The 18,353-nt window shown below is 44.6% G+C and overlaps 1 protein-coding gene across 7 annotated transcripts in view; it reads left to right on the top strand.

Annotated features, from left to right (window-relative positions):
- HIVEP2 (HIVEP zinc finger 2) overlaps positions 1-14,450 on the top strand; it is a 143,429-nt gene extending 128,979 nt beyond the window's left edge. For all 7 annotated transcript variants that reach the window (XM_054819512.1, XM_054819519.1, XM_054819518.1 and 4 more), the window contains 4 exons: positions 790-965; positions 3,572-3,673; positions 4,215-5,125; positions 11,871-14,450. In XM_054819512.1, the coding sequence (XP_054675487.1) occupies positions 790-965; positions 3,572-3,673; positions 4,215-5,125; positions 11,871-12,689 (2,008 nt within the window). In that variant the 3' untranslated portion in view covers positions 12,690-14,450. The remainder of the gene's footprint in view (positions 1-789; positions 966-3,571; positions 3,674-4,214; positions 5,126-11,870) is intronic.
- Positions 14,451-18,353: the final 3,903 nt, after the last annotated feature.

Here is an 18,353-nt window from a genome sequence, read left to right as displayed (position 1 = left end):
ATTAACAATTTATCGTGATAGTAAAGGCAATATGCAGCTTTACATAGATTTGCATATCTTATTTATTATCCAACTACACGCTACGTAATCAGCAAAAATAGCATGGAACGCTTATGCCTGTGCTAAGAAAAATTCCTTTAACAGCTTTCTGCTAAGTATGCAGGTTGGAAGTTTCCCATTTTTATTTCTAAAGCAGCACGTACCTGAGTGAACTTGACATGGTGTCCCTTAGGGAGGGATCCATCTTCAGGAACTTCAAGCATCTGTAGTGGAAACGCGTACATCCTTGCTAGTCATCTGCATTCCCTTTATGCTTAATGGGGAGAAACAGGCATTTCCAGGATGTGATTTATCTGATCCCAAGAGATAAATACACTGAAATAGTTAAATGAACAGTGCTGAAAAATGACACTGTTTTCAGTGGTGGTAGATGCCTGCATCGTAAAAGACTACAGTTAGCTGAAATAAATCCAACCTGCAGAGTCGTATTTGGAGTTGTGCTGTGTCTGTAGGAATGGTAGCTAGTCTGTTCCCTGACGAGGTGTTTATACTGTTCTCATACTGCAACCCTTTGGTCTCATATTGTTAAAACACACTGGGACCAGTGCATTCCCTGAAAGGCAAATACTGTTTGAGTTCCAGCCTGAAAATTCAGTAGTTCCTATGGACTTCTGTGGAATTGTTGTGATGAGATACATATAGGATCAGGATCAGATGCACAGGGGTGATGTTTGTGCATGTATGTGTCCTAGAGTCTGTACGATTTAAACGCTTGCTCTCTTCCAACAGGTATAAATCAAATGAGGATTATGTCTATGTCAGAGGTCGTGGCCGAGGAAAGTACATTTGTGAAGAATGTGGAATTCGCTGCAAAAAGCCAAGCATGCTCAAAAAACATATCCGCACTCATACTGATGTCCGGCCTTATGTATGCAAGTTGTGCAATTTTGCCTTCAAAACGAAAGGTACCCTTTTTGCTGAACTCTTCCCACTTCCTAAACAAATGTTGAGCTATTTTGCCATCAGGGCTCCAAGCACCCTTTGCAATCAAGGAGAGGATTTTCTTCAGAATAAAATTATTGTGTTTATGGATAGAGGACTTCACGAGAGAGGTTTTTCTCTTCTGTTTAATTGATCCAGGGATTTTGCGAGACACCGAGACTCCTTGGATAGCTTCATTAAGAGCTATAGGCTCTTGGCTGGTCCATCTGTCTGCAGAGAAAATGTAGTGGCATAAGAACCACCCTTACAAAGAATACTTTCTGCCAAAATTGTTATATGGTGCAAATTTTAATTGCAGCAACACTTAAATGCAACCAGGAGAGTACACTTGTTATGACATAATGTAGAAGCAGAGCATCAGCTGCTGAGGAAAACATGCCTTCATGGGCTTTACAGTGGGTCAGTTTCAAGTTTATAAATAATGTATGTCTCCCAGATGGGCCACTCCATCCACTGTGGCATTAATTATGAATAGAGATCTGATAGCTTGTGTTCACATGTATTTATCAGCACAGAAAAAAGCTTCCATTTGTCACCCTGAGGCCACAGATAATGATATTCTTTGGAATTTGGATTTGCCTTGCAACTATCTCCTTAAAAGAAAAAAATTTTTCTTTGGTAGCATTTCTTTGTAGCACAGCCTAAATGAGCCTTACATTCTCAGTTTCTTAGCTTCCCTTTGGCAGACAAGGGAAATGGATTCTGGTCCCAGTGCGGTGAACTCACTTGAAGGGGGAGAAAGGAAGCTGAAGGAAATTTCTCCCAAAATCCCAGTGCAGCTTCATGGCTGTTTTGAGGATTGAGAATTGTAATAGTTTCCATGACTCCAGCACTTCTTCCTCTGCCAAAGATGGGAATAGCTGATGGATGGTAGTAGACCCATCAACCTACTTTAAGATGAGAACTTTCATGGGGGTGTAGAGACAAAGACAAGGAGCTGCTTGTTTGTAGTCCCAATAGACCATCTGTTGAGCTGTTCATTGTTTACATTTGACATTGCTGGAGGAATGAGTCTTGAGGAGGGACTTGAAGGAGGATTGTGGTTTTGCAGCTATGTTCAGAGAGGACGTTCCAGGCAGGAGATATGGCATGGAAAGAACTGTGAACTTGCTTGCTGAGGCTAGCATTTCTGGTGGAGAAGAAGAAACAGGGAGGAGGTGGTATGCTATTGCACAAGAAGGGCATGAGTAGGAAGAGACTAAGTTAGCCTTGGAAGTACCAGAAGTGTTTAACTGGTGTATTACTGCTTATGAGCAGTTGTCAGCCTCATAACTGTTGTTGCTATTTTGCTGAGAACAGTAGGGGACAGTCCTTCAGAGGTAGTTAGGTTTTCAGTGTACACCCTGAGCATTTAGCCATCCAGAGACATCAGAGGCCAAGTTAGACTTTTCATGCAGTGCACAGGCACAATAAGAAACTCTTACTGAGAAGAGAATTATTTGAACTAGCTGGGACGGAAAGTCAGAGGAGAGGAGCCTGGCTTGTGCGCTAAGCACACCTCCACTATCCAACAGAGTGGTGCAGTGTTCCTCTCCCCAGGTTGCATGTGCCACATGCACCATCTGGAGACGTTGGTTGAGGTCCCAAAAGCAGTGTAGGTACGTTCACAGAGTGCCTTTCCTGAGCTAAGAAGCGCCGTGTCTTGGTAGTGGGTTGGGTTTGCTTGTGCCATGCTTTCCCTGTTGGGTATTGCAAATGTGACTGAAGTGGCTAATGGATTAGAGCAATATTCTCGTTTCTCCAGCTTGTGCTTTGTGCTCAAGATTCTTTGCCATGATATGTCTCCTGGGGCCAGTCTCAACCGAGTTTTCTTATCTGTGAAAAAACAGACCAAGACAGGCACTCCAGAAAGTCAATAGTCTAGTGTTAGGTTGCTTCCTCAGGGGAATGGGAGATCTGATTTCAAATCCCTGCTGTGTCTGGTTCAGATCCGTACTCCAAAGCTGGGAGCTGAACCTGGATTTTCCACATCCCAGCTGAATGCTGTAAGTACAGCTCCTCTCAGTTCAGAGATTGCAGCTAGACGGTAAACTGGCAGAGAGAATTCTCCCATAAATATCTTTTTTGAGGGGTGCTTTTGTTTCAGAATGTTTCATACACGCTCAACATTTGGAGCCTACATGTGAAGTAAATGGGAGAGCCCTTGGCTTGAAAGTACCCCTGTGAGTGTGAGCCCTGAATGGCTGGTGTGCATTGGACTTACTTCAATGTCCGGGCAGTCTGTACGTATCACAAACACTCAGTCCAGGGACAGAGAACATCCAAAAGCGAGTTTTTTAGCTTGCTGGGGTGCTTAAATGTCATGTGGAAAATTGGAGAGATGCCTATATACCTCTCAGGCCCTGAGTTTAAGTTTATTTGAGATATTATGTATTTTTTTGAAAGATATAAAAACCCACTCTCATTAAAACAGGCTCTGAGGGCAATGGGCTGGATGAGTCAGCCCTGTCTGTTGTGGGTTTTTTAAAACTAAAAACCCCCATCTGCAGGATAACGGAGTTAAGATACACCAAAACCTGAGCTGAGTGATCTTTGCTGTTCATTAATTAGATTAATCTCTGATCCATAGGAAATCTGACAAAACATATGAAGTCTAAAGCACACATGAAAAAATGCCTGGAGCTTGGAGTATCAATGACATCCGTAGATGATGCTGAAACTGAAGAAGCAGGTATGTCAGAATGATTCAATGTAGTTGGAATGGCCTCTGGAGTATGCAAATGACTCATTGCACTTTAGCACAGTGGCTGGCATGGGAAAATATATTAAGAGTATTTGGGGCATTTTTTAATTAAGAGGCATCATTTTAATAAACAGGAAGTATAAAAAATAAATCTGATCCATTTGTCTGAGTTATATTTTTTATTAAGATACTTGAGGAGGAGCTAGAAATAAAAATATGACCTGTTGTCATCTGTCTCATACAAAGTTCCCAATCTTTTCAATTTAGATGTGAGAGATGGCAACATTTAGCGAAGTTGCAAGGTGGGGTAGGGTGAATTTGCTTTTTATACTTCCTTGGAAGTGTAGAATTTTAAGGTATTATTATGAAAAATTATGGTTTGAGACTATGAAGGATGGCTTTACGCAGCCATCCCAGATGAAGAGTATCCAGTGATGGCAACAGGTGTGCTGGGTGGGGAATGAACGTGGCAGAAGGCATAAGAGGTGGGGTTTGTGCTCACCATTTTGACTTGCCGTGGCTGTTTCAGAAAACATGGAGGACATGCAGCAGGAGGCAGAGAAGAGTAGCAACCTGGCAGGCCTGTCAGCAGAGCACCAGTTTTCTGACGCGGAGGAGTCAGATGGTGAGGATGGTGACGACAATGATGATGACGATGAAGATGAGGATGATTTTGATGACACTCAGGGAGACTCGACACCAAAAACCAGATCAAGAAGCACCAGCCCGCAGCCCCCTCGGTTCTCCTCCCTGTCGGTGAACTCAGCTGGGGCGTCGCAGGGGGCTTCCCCCGAGGGCTCCCTTTCTGTGGGACACTCCTCCCTCATCAGTTACTTGGTCACCTTACCTAGCATTCAGGTTACTCAGCTTATAACACCAAGCGACTCCTGTGAAGACTCACAGATGACAGAATATCAGAGGTTTTTCCAGAGTAAGAGTACTGATTCAGAGCCCGATAAAGACAGGTTGGACATACCTAGTTGCATGGATGAGGATTACGTGCTTTCGTTAGACCCCAGTTCGTCTCCAAGGGACCTCTCACCTTCCAGTCGACAGTCGTCACCCGGCTACGATTCTTCACCCTATAGAGATAACTCACCAAAGAGGTATTTAATGCCAAAAGGGGATTTGTCACCCAGAAGGCATCTGTCACCCCGAAGAGATATTTCACCCATGAGGCACCTTTCCCCGCGGAAGGAAGCTGTGCTGAGGAGAGAGTTATCGCCAAGACGGGACGTGTCACCAAGACGTCACTTATCGCCAAGGAGACCAATGTCACCAGGAAAAGATGCGTCTGTTCGAAGAGATGTGTCTCCTAGGCGAGAGAGGAGATATATGGCCTCTGTTAGAGCGGCGTCTCCTCGGAGGGGCTTATACCATAATCCAGCGTTGACCATGGGTCAATATTTACAGTCTGAATCTATTCCAGTGGGGCATTCAGTAAGTATGAAAGAGTATTTTCACTCCTGTTGTCAAAATCAGTGCTCTTACCTAATCTATGCATAGTATTTTAAAAAACTTTGCAGCTTTGTAGAAGAAGAAGGCATAAGCTTTGAGTCTTGGCGGGAAGTCCTGGAACGAATGCAAGAAATTTGGAATAGGCAGGGACCAAGTCGAGATGTTGATTGAGTTAGATGCCATAGAGTCATCCTAAGGGTCAAATCTTCACTTGGTACAAGCCTGGGTACCTCCATTAACTTCAATGAAATGAGGCTGGCTTACATTAACTGCCCCTGTCTTTATTTTAAAACGGCCCAGGAAGCTTACATGGTGTGTGGGGCTTCTTACAGCACTGTAAAACCTTTTACCTCCCAGACTGTCAGATGGGATTAAGCCCAGATCGGGGTTTAAGGTCCTGATACTGCAGTACGGTGCCCATCACCATATTGTATTGTTTAATACAATAAAAACACTTAAATTAAAACTCTCAGAAAAGCAGGGTGCCCATTGAAATCAGGATGTGTGACTGAAGTTTAAAAGATATTGTGTGACAGGAGCAGGCAGCTGTCTGCCCAGCAGAAGGCACCACCACGACTGGCTGTTTCGGCAGGGACAGAACTGTCTGGTGGAAATGGAAATATGCAAAACTTGCACAGCTGCTGCCTATGCTGTTGCCTTTTGGTAAATCAGCTCTCAGAAGCTGCTGACTTGGCACTTTTGACAGGCCCTAGCATTCCAAAGCACTCTCTCCACAAATAAATTTGTTCTTTAGAGTTAAGGGATGACCTCACTATGTATGCATTTATTTATTTAGTATGCTTCCATTGCCACGTTTGGTGTTGGTGCCGCCCTCTCACTGCCTGCCTCATCAGCCCATGTGTGTGGGTTCAACTCGGGCAAGCTGTGACAGGCTCCCGCTGCCTCAGGGCTCCTGCCTCCCTGCTCTCCTCCCGGCAGGGCTCTCCTACCTGCTTCCCCATCGCCAGTCTTCTCAGCTCTTTGATTAGTTCTTTGTGGTTCTTCTCTGTAGAGGAGAAGAATTGAACCCTGAGCTCACAAAATCAGCATTTCCAGAGCTCTGGGGTGAATTTCTCTGTGGAGCCAGGCTGATGTGTTACCTGCTCCTGGGAATGGAGTGAGGGATGCAGCTGGGCAAAGGTGGCTGGAGCAGGGATGGACCGAACAGGGCTGAGGTGCTGCCACATTGGAAGATCCAAAAGTGGTTTCCCAGCTTTTCAGGGGGATAAGGGAAAGCTGCAATGTGAGTGGCCACATCTGTAGGAGAGAGCAACACAGGTCCTTCTCCCACATCTTAGACATGGCCCTATGGCCTGGCAAGTTGCTGGGGAGGGCAGCGGAGTGGGGTGGCTCACTAAGCCATTCTTGAGGAAGGGCATGTTGAAACCCTGCTGCTGAGAGAGGATACAAATCCAGCCAGCAGTCCTACTGACAAAGTAAGGAAGCACAAAAAGAGGATAAAGAGCCACCAGTTTAACAGTCATGATGTCTTAGTATCAAATGAAAGGGATTATATGAGACACTACAGCTGACATTGTGCAGGGAGCCCAAGTTCCTAATGTCCTGCATGAGACACTTCCACTGGCATCCTGTAGTAGACATTTTGGATGTGTGATGATGCTGGCAAAAGGGTATGTAACAGTCACCCTTGGCCATCTGACAGTTCTTGCTGTAACATTTGCCTTGTGTGTTATGCACACCTTCCAGCAAGGCGTTTAGCACATTGTAAGGACTCTTTTAGCACCCTTAGCTCCTTCTTTTGGAAATTTCACCATGCCAGATGGGCTTTTAGCACTTACCTTAGTTTTGAGGTAGGATCAGTCATGTGGCAGTGAAAAACCCAATGTAAAAGATCATTTGTCCTACAGAAAGCATCCGTAACTCAGTGGCACATTGAGTGTTTTGAGAGAGAAGCCCAGACCTCAGTACAGTCACTGGAACCTGAACACAGGCATCACTGGAAGCAGAGCCCAGGCAAATTTAAATGAGGAAATGACAAGTGAGGATGATTGCCCATCTCAACAAATGACTGCAAGGGAGGAAAGATGGAATCCTCGCCTCTTCATGCCTTTCTGGAAGACATACTTTAGCCAAGCAGTAGTTGAGTTTAGGTGAAACACATGTTAGTATACTCAGTGTGTGGGAAGACAAATAACACCTGAGCTTGCTATAAATGAAAGCTGTCGGAGAAGATAAAGGAATAAAGGCTGTTTTTCACTTTCAGAGAAGTGAAATCCAGCAAATCAGAACATGATTAGCAACTGCATCAGTGAAGCAGATGCCAGCTTACAATCATGCTTCCTCTTTCAGAGCTGCATTGGGTTTCCAGTCCTTGCAGGAATAAGCGTGGTTTTGTGCTTCTGCTGCCTGCAGTTCCCAGAAGCAGCCAATTTTCTTTCTTCTCCACTGATATTGCTGTATTTGCTCTGGTCTCTTTGGCCGGTGCTGGCCTAGTTCACCTTCATGTTACTTTCCCTTGAATGTTCATGCACTTTGGTGGTCCTGTGCAAAGAGCTTGTAAAGTGCTCTGGCATTGAAAGCTCCCCATAGAAAGTAATTGAAATTATTTCTTTAGGAAGTGGAAAAGAGCATGGGGAAAGTAACTACTTTTGTAGATTGTACAAAAATATAGAAAAATACACTTTTTTTTCTTTGGCAGTTAATAAGAGGATACACTCTTGCAACAAGATACTCTCTCCAAAGTAGCCTAAGGCTCCGGTTGATGCTGGTGCACGTTTGGCTTTGGCAAGTTAAATGCCCGTCTCTAAATTTAAAGACAGGTCCCTATTGTGCTCTAAACACATTCAGTATCTTCTCTTCTGTCAGTGCCAGAGGTTTCTGTCCTTTCTGGGGAGTCTGGTGCCGTTACTGAAGGGCTCTAAGTCTTCTTCCCCGTCATTTTATGTCCTGAAAGAAAGAGAAATGGGAAGGCTGCTTTTGTGCACCCTGAGTGCATCTCTGTTGGCATTTTAGTTTGGATCAGGCGTATGTCGCTGTTGCCCCATTTATTGTGCTTTGACTCACATTGCAGAGCAGTCTTGGAGTAAGTGACCTGGATTGTTTTTAGATGAAGTTAAACCAGGAGTGCAGCAGGTGTGCTTAAACTGTGAGTGGACATTCAAATGAGCAAGAAGAGACCACATAGGGTTAGTCTGAAGCAACCTTCCCCTCCAGCCCCACAACACTTATATTGTGAACATGGGATCCAGCACCGACAGTTTCGCTGTGTTCCTGCTTGTCCCCCACTACTTGTGCACCCTGCTGCTTCCAAGTGTGGATCAGAGCTTTTGCTTCTTCTTCCAGTCCCAGGGCTAGATGCAATGAGACTGTGAATATATCTTGCTGTGAGCAGTACAAACTTGTTCCTAGCAACTGTTTTAACTTCTAGGAGGTAGTGGATTTTGCTTGTGTTGCTGTTTTGTTGCACACCTCATTCATTTTGAAGTGTGAAGCCTGTCTCGTTATATTCAGAAGGGCTGAAGGGAGTTAGGCACCTCTGTAACCACTTGAAAGCTGATAGGACTTAAGGTCCTATGACCATCCCAGATGTATGGATATTAAATCCCTTCCCAAACACTCAATACTTTATCATCTTGAGTGAAATGCATTCCTGTACAGATAGCATAAAACTTCTAAGTCCAGGTAAACTGTAAATAGGTCCACTGGTGTATGTGGGATGCTATGGTGTATTCTCAGTAGGACTGCGATCGAGCTGATCCTGAAATTGAAGTCCATACAGATTTATAGTCACTTTATTAAGCATCATGTCTTTTAGAAAGCACATCGGTAATATGCTGTGTTAATGAATTTCACAATAGAGTTCAACAATTTCTGGTTTTTAACTTTAAAAGAGCCTCAAGTACGTTACAATATGGTAATCAAAGAGATTATTTTCCACCCACCATCTTTTTGCAAGCTGTGGTCTGAGGCTGTGGGGGGATGTCTGTGAAGGGTGCTTGGCTTTGAAATGCGATCTTCCTCTCAATCCCCCACAGCCTGTTTTTGGGTGATGTACCAGACACAGGGTAAACCCTATCTTGCCCCTGAGGCATTCCGAGGGCCCCGTGAAGCTGGATATGGCTTTTCTCAGGGGTGTGGTGTGGCAGTCTAGTTTTACCACCAGGTCAGAGAGTTTAGTGAAAAGCTCCCACAGAATATTGTTACTTGGGAAATCATATGTCACCTGGAGTTGGAGGGAAATATGCTGAACTGCAACAAATGAGAATTAATAGGAAATGAACTGGGTTCCCATCACCTGACAAAGAGAGGAGCTCATCTCACTGTGCTGGCAGCAACCCGTTCTGACTGCACCGCAGAAAGATACCGTGACTTCTGCACTGTGCTCAGTGATGAGATCTAGTGCTCGCCCTGTCAACAAAATAAAGTCTTTGGATTCTCAGGATGTTTGTTAAAAGAAGACAGTTCCTCTAATATTCAGTCTTTCCCCGTGAATATGTATATGTGTGTCTGCTTGTAGATATGAAAATACTAGATATTGGTAAAGGAAATAAAAGCAGGGTAAGAGATATGAACAATTATTAATGCCTATAACTATTTATGTTGGCTGTTTCCAAACTTATCTGCCAGAGCTAGAGAAAGATAATCCAATACATGCTCAGCCAGGCTCGGAAGGCATCCAGTGGATATGCACACTGTCGCTGTCTATGTAAAAATTATGCATATGAGACATATATTGGATGATACTGTTGATCTTGAAGCGTGTAGCAGTTTCTATCATGTTAGCCACTTCTACGAGGACAGACTGTTGCTCTATTCCCTTTTGAAACTGTGGCTGGGTACAACATGAAGCCAGTGTCTTTCTCAATTACAGATTTGTGTGTGACTAGGTTTGTTCTTCCACAAGTTTTACTCCTTTTTTTTTGGTTGCTTTTGCTCTATTTCCCTTAGCCCAAGTTCACGTCAGATGCAATAGTGATAAATATCATGGCTTAGGAAACAGCCAAGACGACAGTATGACTGAGAAATGGGTTGACAGACCAAAGATGGAAAAAAAAAGGGGGCAAGCAGCTGTGCGGAGGTGAGGTTAGCAATAGGAAGGACTGGCATGGTAGGTGAACTGTCTTGTGGCTTGGCAACTGCAGTTTATTCTGTAAATTTTTCCCCATTTAGCAGTGTAACATGCTGCCACTGTGCTTTCTTATGACAGTTTATCTTTTAGGAGACTCAAGTGTCTCACTTTCTGAATAGGAAAATTCCCAACGTAGATTAGTTTCTGAATAATAACATCTCTTAAGTTCAAGTCTGATGATTATGGGTCACCCTTCCTGTCTCAACGTTGATTTACATTGAACAGGACAAAGCATCTGAGCACAGTGAGATTGAGCCCCTGGGTAGCACAGAAACTGAATCTTTAATTGCCCCCTAAACCAGTTCCTGGGGATGGGATCAAGAGGTTGCTTAATGCCTCGAGAGCTAGGATTTCCCAGCAGTGACGTGCTGCCACTTTAATGCATTGGCATTTAGCAGCACAGTCCTTGGGCTGACACACCAAGACTGTGGTAGCAGTACAGCTCTGGGGCAATTGAGAGGTGTTTGGTCAATTTGCAGAGCAGAGATGAGCATTTTCGTTCATCTAATTTCCTATGGGAGTCCCCGAGAGTTGTGTGGCCAAATCCCACATACAGTTATGAAAATGTCATCCTGCACTTCTGTCATCGTTATTCCTCTGGTCAGCAATAAATGATATTTAATCATCAGATGGAAAACAAATTTTAAAAGTTAAGAATGAAAGAAAGAGAAATCCAGAAGCTCAGGGCATATTTAATACTGAGTGGAGATGGAGCTATTCATTCTTCCAAGGCAGGAACTAATGGGAAGGCACTGAAAACGTCAATATTGCGAGATTAGTTTTTATTAGCCGTTACAAAATCCCTCATTCTTCTCAATCCCCTTATGAGTGGGTGAGTCTCCTGCGACAGAATCATCACTTTCACTCACAGCTAATACCCATGCTTTTGTTACTATTTATTGTTTACACTACAGATAGGCCAGCGTGGTGCTCCGTTGTCTTAATGACTATAAAAATTTGGGTCTTAATTGCACAGAGGCACTTGAACTGCCGTGGAAATACCCACCCTCTTTCATCAAGGATTGGGTAAAGCTCATGGTAGCGAGTAGGAGGAGCAAATGCCTTCTCTGGGGCTCCGGAGCAGGATCTTTTCATCGGGCAGAAAACACGTACACACAGTCAGATTTTTCCCATACTGCCAAGCAGCGGTGGCAAGCAAGGAGCGTTCCGATGTGTATTTCTCTGCAACAAAGTCTTGATACCCAGTGTGGAACTGCCAGTACCAGCACAGTTTGCACAGTTTGCCAAAAGAGAGGGTAAGATGGATCTCCTGGCCAAATTTCTCCTGGGGAATGAAATTCTATCTACCCCAAATTCTCTCCCGCAGTTTCAGTTGAATATAATACTCTTCACTTCCTGACCTAAATTGCTGCATTGTATTGCTGAACACTCTTAACTAGCTGCTGCCTTTCACCTCAGAGGCATGAGCCCTGTAGGGCTGAGCTCAGCAAAACCTCCTGTGTTGTTTGGATAAGCAATTAGTGGAGTTTTCCAAATGCTTTGGGATCCATCTGGACGAAAGGTGCTGCATGAATGGGAGGTTGTGTTAGACAGGAAAGCAGATAGGTGGTTTGGCAGCTGGACAAGAATTTTGCTAGTAGCAGTGCTGACATTTCTTTTGTTTTTTTCTGGTTACAGAGAAGGGGGTTGTCTCAGGGGCCTTACTTCAACGTATATGGAGAAAAAGGAGGTATGGAGCCCTGCAGGTCTAGCCCGTTCCCTGAAGGTCCGAGTGACTACGTCTTCAGTCATCTTCCACTACACTCCCAGCAACAGATCCGAGCACCCATCCCCATGATGCCTATTGGGGGTATCCAGATGGTCCATTCAGTACCAGTGGCCCTTTCAGGTTTACATCCTCCGTCCACTCTGGCCCTGCGGAGGGAGGGCTCTGAGGAGAAGCAAAGAGGAACTGCGGAAATCCTTGCAAAAGAATCATATAGTATTTCTAAGCACCACGAGAAACGTACCTCTCTGCACAGCTTGCACCCCACCGCTCCCTCCGGCGCGCCCTCCTCTCCGTTGCTGTTGCTGACGCAGAGCACGTCGGAGGACAGTGTCGTAGCTACCGAGAGGGAGCAGGAGGAGAACATACAGACTTGTACAAAAGCCATAGCCTCTTTGCGAATTGCCACAGAAGAAGCCGTTCTGCACGGCGCGGAGCAGCTGCAGAGGCCTTCTGAGCCTCACCAGAAACCCTTAGAAAGTGCACATTTTAGCATTAAACACTTTAGTGGATCTGAGCCGGGCCAGACCTGTGCCTCAGCCACCCATCCTGACTTGCACGGTGGTGAACAGGACAGTTTTGGTACATCACAGACTGCGTTAGCCCATCCCGCCTTTTACAGCAAGAGCTTTGTGGACGTCCGGCAGTTGGGCTTTCACAGCAGGAGCGACCCCCCATCAAGCACACAGGAAAGAAAAGATCCGTCATCTGAGAAGAGCAAGCCACATTGATCTGAGATGCATGGAGACTTTCACCCATACATTTACCCCACTTTTTTTTTTTTTTTCTAGAGATAGAAGAAGTATTCAACTTTACAGCATGCCTGTTCTAAGTTACAGTAGTTTGCTATTATATATACTTTTGTTATATCAAAAGAATTAGATAAAATAACAAGTCATCATGAGCCTGACCAAAATTAAATTTGAAATTCTTATTGGGTCTGGTACTTTTAAATTGTACAGATGTTTGTGCCTTTTCTTTACTTTGCTTATATTCTTATAAGCATTTTTTTAGCAGTAATTTGTACATATTTTAGAATTTGTGTATCTGCTTTGTAATAAATGTAATTTCTTTCCTTTTTTGGACACTTGGATCTAAATGATGTAAAGCAAAACAGCATCAATATATGTGAGGTTGCACTAAAACATATTTTTATATGATTAAAACTGAACAGCTTTTATGTACAGCTCTGATTCTGTAATACTAATATTTATTTACTTTGTTTCATAAATTGTAAATTTTTTTCTTAATGTTGTGGATTGCTTTTCTATGTGAAGCATGGGATTTACTGTTGCGTAATTAGAACAAAATGTATATTGTAAAACAAGATATTTAAACTAGAGTATCTTATCTTATTCTGCACTTATGCATTAGTTAAAAAAAAAAAAAAAGATAAAGGATGTATCAGTCAGTTCTTAACTCTTGTAATTTTTTTTTGTCTCGTTTGCCGGATTGACTATAACTTAAGTGCTGATTGTGATTTTAAACTGATAGTACCGTAAAGCATTAAAGTAAAACAATGTGCTATTGTGAGTTTTTTCAAAGCTTTATAAAACAGTTATAAATATATTAAAAGTATTTGGTCTTATGTGAACATGTTGATCTATATACTCCTTTAAAAAGCTATGGGAAAACATTCCACCCCCTGTAAATATGTGCACGCGCATCACTGGTGCCATCTGCGTAACTCCCCGGGACGGGCGAGGTTTGCTGCGCCGCCGGGAGCGGAGCCGGGGCACCGCTGGCTGCCGGGAGGCCGAGCCCGGCCGTGGCACGACCCGCTCCCCTGCCTCCAGCAGCAGGGCGGCGAGGCCCCTATGGCCGCACGGGGCTGGGCGAGGAGCCGGCCCGCTGGCTGGACAAGCGGCACCCCGCCGAGCCCCGGCAGTCCCCTGCTCGTGAGGGCTGACCGTGGGGCGTAGGTGTCACGCAGAGGTGCTCCGGGGTGTGAGAGAGGGGTTTGGAGTGGGAAGAAAAGGTGTTTCCTTGCACGTGAACACCATGGATGGTCACTCCCTACTGCGGTACCCGGGTCAACTTCAGGGGAGGCTTCCCTCCACTCCCGTCCCGTCCCATCCTGCCCGTCCCTGTGGGATGGAGGAGCGTGGCCCTGCCAGAGAGCACCACCACCCCCTTCTCTTCAAGGAGTGGGATTCACGGGCAAGAAAGTCGCAGTCTTCCAGAGCAGGGTCTCCATCTGGGTGAGGTTTGCTCCAGAGGAAAGTCAGGAAGAGCCCGGGCTTGTGTTTGAACACGTGTGGTGGGTTACCACTACCACCAGCAGCATGCGTGAGAGCACGCGCGTGCACATGCACACACGCACTCAAACACCCATGCACACACACACACAGATGAAAGAAAACAACGACCTGAATTATATTTTGTGCTATTTAGTGGATTATAACTCTGTGAAACCAAGTTTGTATATTGACTTGACTTACAGTACATTTAAGGAGTGTTCTTTAAAAAGAAATAAATATACAGTTACGTGCATGAGGTGTCTAGTTTTCATGTGTTCTTTGAATTTGAATTTCCAAGTTTATTGGCATTCCAGTATATTGTCAGAACCTTTTCCTCCCAAGCAGCACGTTCCTGCACGAGGCGCGCCCTTAAGAATGTGAGTGGCAGCGAAAAATGTGGATCATCTTTTGGCCTCCTCAGATATTATCAAACTAAACCAGTTTATTTCTCCAATAATACCATGCGGGGGCAGAACCACAGCTGGTACGTTGTCGTAATTCTAGCATGATGGCATATGACGAGTGTAATACCATAATGGACGGTGACCGCTTCTAACCATTAAAGGTTAGTTTCTCATATCCATTGCAGTGTTCCTACCTTTATTCCAGATCATTATGGTAACCTTGCCAAGAGAAGCGCGTGCCAGAAAACTGGCTCATCTCAGACTGGGGAGAGGAGAAGCAGTATATGTAGTTGGAGGCGAGCAGCTTGTTGGATCATGCTTCCATCAAAAAAGGAGAAGTCAATTATACATTTTAAATAAACAAACCTTATCTGATAAAAGCCTCTCTCTTCTCCTCCTTGGCTGCTTGGCTGTATTGAGAACAAAATGCTCTGCACAATGATCAGCTAATCAGGTAATCGCAGATATTTTATTAAAAGGAAACCAGGCAACCCCCGATGGTAAATGCTCTGTTAAAATTGCCTTTATAAGCCACCCCCTTATGGTGGGAGTTACCTCTGGCTTGTTTGATTATTTTAATTAATTTGCAACTGCAATTTACCATCCACCTTTTCAGCCTTGGGGCAAATTCTTTTTTATAATCATTGAGCAAGTATCACTGAAATTACATGTGATATTTTTGGGTTACAATGGAGCAACCCTAAAGAGGTTTCAGGTAGTTATAATCTTAATTGTATTTTCTTAATGAGCTATTGTTTATACAGCGCTTTGGAAAAAACATATCCTCATACAAGGCCTAGGCATTGATGATGACCACTTTTCATGCTTTGGAAGGCGTGTGGGGGAGGAAGCCAAACACGTCTGACAAAATTTCCCCAGGCATGAGTAGTTTTTGGAATCAACACAGTGGGTACAGCAACCAGGACTGGGGGCAGATAATTTCGTGAGTGCTCTGCCCGCTCCCTGGTGCAGCCAGCTCTGAGCCATCAGCGGTAACGATGGCGTGGGGCTGCGTTTGTGCCCTGCCGTGCTGAGCTAACGCACCGTGCCTCGAACCTGCGGGCTCGCGCTCAGTGCTGCAGGAACGCAGCTGCGCGGCTCCCGGCCGGGGATGTTGGTGATGGGGAGGGGGTTCCTCCAAAATACTTAGCGTGGTGGGTGCACGTAGGTCTGATGGGACGGAGAAGAATAACTCCTGAGGTGTCTAATGTAAAAGTTTGGTGTTTTTAAAAGGGATGAAAAAAAAGGGTGCTCTGGAAAACTGCAGATCTGAATGAGGATTTTTGTATGCAGTATGCTATAGAATTTCTAAGTCAGGAATATAATTACCTATTATATTGTTCAAGGAGGTTATAATTTTCTATGAAGATCCATATGTCTTTTCTGTAAAGCACAAGGGAAATACAGATGCTCTGGCAAGCTTTCTTTATTCCCTTCTCACAGAATACTGTCACCAGAGTCACTTCAGGATTTATTTGCGTCAGCAAAACAGAGAGCATATTGGTCTCATATAACTGCCTGCACAATCCGCTTATGAAGCTTTAGATTCTGACTCAGGGTAGTAACTCTGTCGCATGCTAAATACCTTTACGTGGACTTCCCCACTGCAGGACACATTGCCAGCAGTGGATAAGAAATAGCACCAATAAAGGACATCGTTAGCTATAACAGACCCAAATGGAGTCAAGCTACTTAAGTGCAAAAATTTCAATCCAAGAATGCTGCAGTCAGCTCCCATTTAACCCTAGTGGCACCCAGACTTTCAAGGTGCCTCCTTGTTTGAGGCTGTTTCTTTGAGTTCTGCTTCTGGGCATGAGCTGAACTTCTCTCCTTGGAACTGTTTCACGCCTCTTCCCCTCCCAAACTGAGTAGGACACCAGAAACTACACATTTCTTGGCCTGGATCCTTCAAGGTACCTGCCCTACTGAGCAGGTCTTTGAAAATACCTGTCATATGATGAAATGGGGCTCCCTCTTGAATTATACCTATGGCAAGTGCTGTCACCACTTCTTACGGATTAGCCTGATGACTTGGTCCTCCTCCCTGGGTATCTAAAAAACCCCCAAAAACCTGTGCTGAAACCTCTCCCTTGCTAGATCAACAACTCCAGTCCCCTAGGAGAGTGCCGTAAGTACCCCACCAGGAGCAGAAGAGTCTTTTCTTTCCTGCTAAAGTTCTGCTACTGCAAAGCAAGAAATTCAAGATTCGTTGGCAAGATTGTAACCTATTGCCCCGAAGAAGAAAAGCTGTTTAGATGTGCCCTGCTCAGTAGGGAGAGAGCCATCTGGGAAGGCCAGTGAGTGGAGTGGTATGACAGAGACTTTGAAGGACAGGGACTGAGCTCAAGCAGTTCCCTGCCTGCAGCCTTCTAGACAGCTTGGCGAGCATGGTTTCAAGCACGCTTCCTACTTAGCATCCAGCTCCTTTCTGAGGTGACTGACTCTCTGATGTCCAATGGAGGGAGAGGGGGAGATGACAGACTAACAGTTCTGGGCTTCAGAGTGAGGACCAAGCCCCAAACGTTAGGTGCTGCAATACCTGAATGCCTTATTGGGTTTTGCCCTGACTAGCTGAAGGAGAGCAAGCCTTATTGATTTATTCCATTGCACAGTGGAACAACTCAATGGGAGTTATCCTTTTAAGTCATTTAGCCATCCCTGAAAATCTCAATCAATATTCTCTAAAGAATGTCCTTACACTAAATCCAGGATATTCAATGCAAAACCTGCACAACACATCATGTATTTTAGTTTAGCCACTCTTTGGGGTTTCTTTTTCAGTTAAATTGCTTGCATGAAAAAATTGGCAGTCTGTGTACTAATTGAGTTTATTACTGTGACAATGTCCCTGTGTCCTTTTCTTATATGCAGATTACATACACTAAACACAGACCCTGAACATATGCTCACTGTAGGTTTAATTTAAGATGAAAATGCTGGATAGCTTGACTTGTTCTGTAATTACTCTTGGGGGCTATGCATATGTTACATCTGTCACGTGTGTTTGCGCTACCTTTAATATGCCTGCTTTCAACTGGATTCGGTACCACCGATAGCACCAGGAATGTGGGAAGCAGCTTTCACTGTGAAATACTTGGCTTTTGCCCCTATGTGATGCCTACATGAGCTATAATAAGCTGATTTGTTGTGTGTATGTAAGTCTTTTCCAAATGATTGTGCTTGGTGAGGAAAACTCTTTTTAAGACTTTCTTTAATTTGTGAGTATAGGCGCCCTGTACATATGGTTCATATGTGTAGGCTTTATTAGACATGTGATCGAGTTTCCGCAAAAGAGAAATGTCTCTATCTTTTTATACAAGATAATCTTGAGCTGGACCACTGTGGAGGCAGAGCAAGATTAAACTCGTCCTTGGGAGCAGACCACTGCAATGACCACGAACCACTGGAATCCCCGTAGAGGATGAACTGGCGTGCAGGGACTGCTGGCTCTCCGTGCTGGCAACTGGTTACATGTGGTGCCTCGGTGTCATTTTTCCCTGCAGCTTTAAGAAAACAGGGATGGCCTCCTATTGCGCTGTGCATTGCCGTACGTTGTAAAATCATCTCCAGTCACATCAAAGCGACAGGCAAGCTCCTCAGCCAACGTGCATCAAGCTAGCTCCAGTGGTGCCGGTGCACCGCTGCTGTAGAGCGGCCAAGGGACTCTGGTGCCTCTAACACCTCTGAGGTCTGTTCAAGCATGGAAATAACCTGCATGAGCTTGGCTGCTTGCAGGCTGGACTGCAGGCTG

This window comes from Grus americana, chromosome 3 (assembly GCF_028858705.1).
Source record: "Grus americana isolate bGruAme1 chromosome 3, bGruAme1.mat, whole genome shotgun sequence".
Taxonomy (NCBI): domain Eukaryota; kingdom Metazoa; phylum Chordata; class Aves; order Gruiformes; family Gruidae; genus Grus; species Grus americana.
Note: the sequence above shows the minus strand (reverse complement) of the source record. Positions and strands in the feature narration are given on the sequence as shown.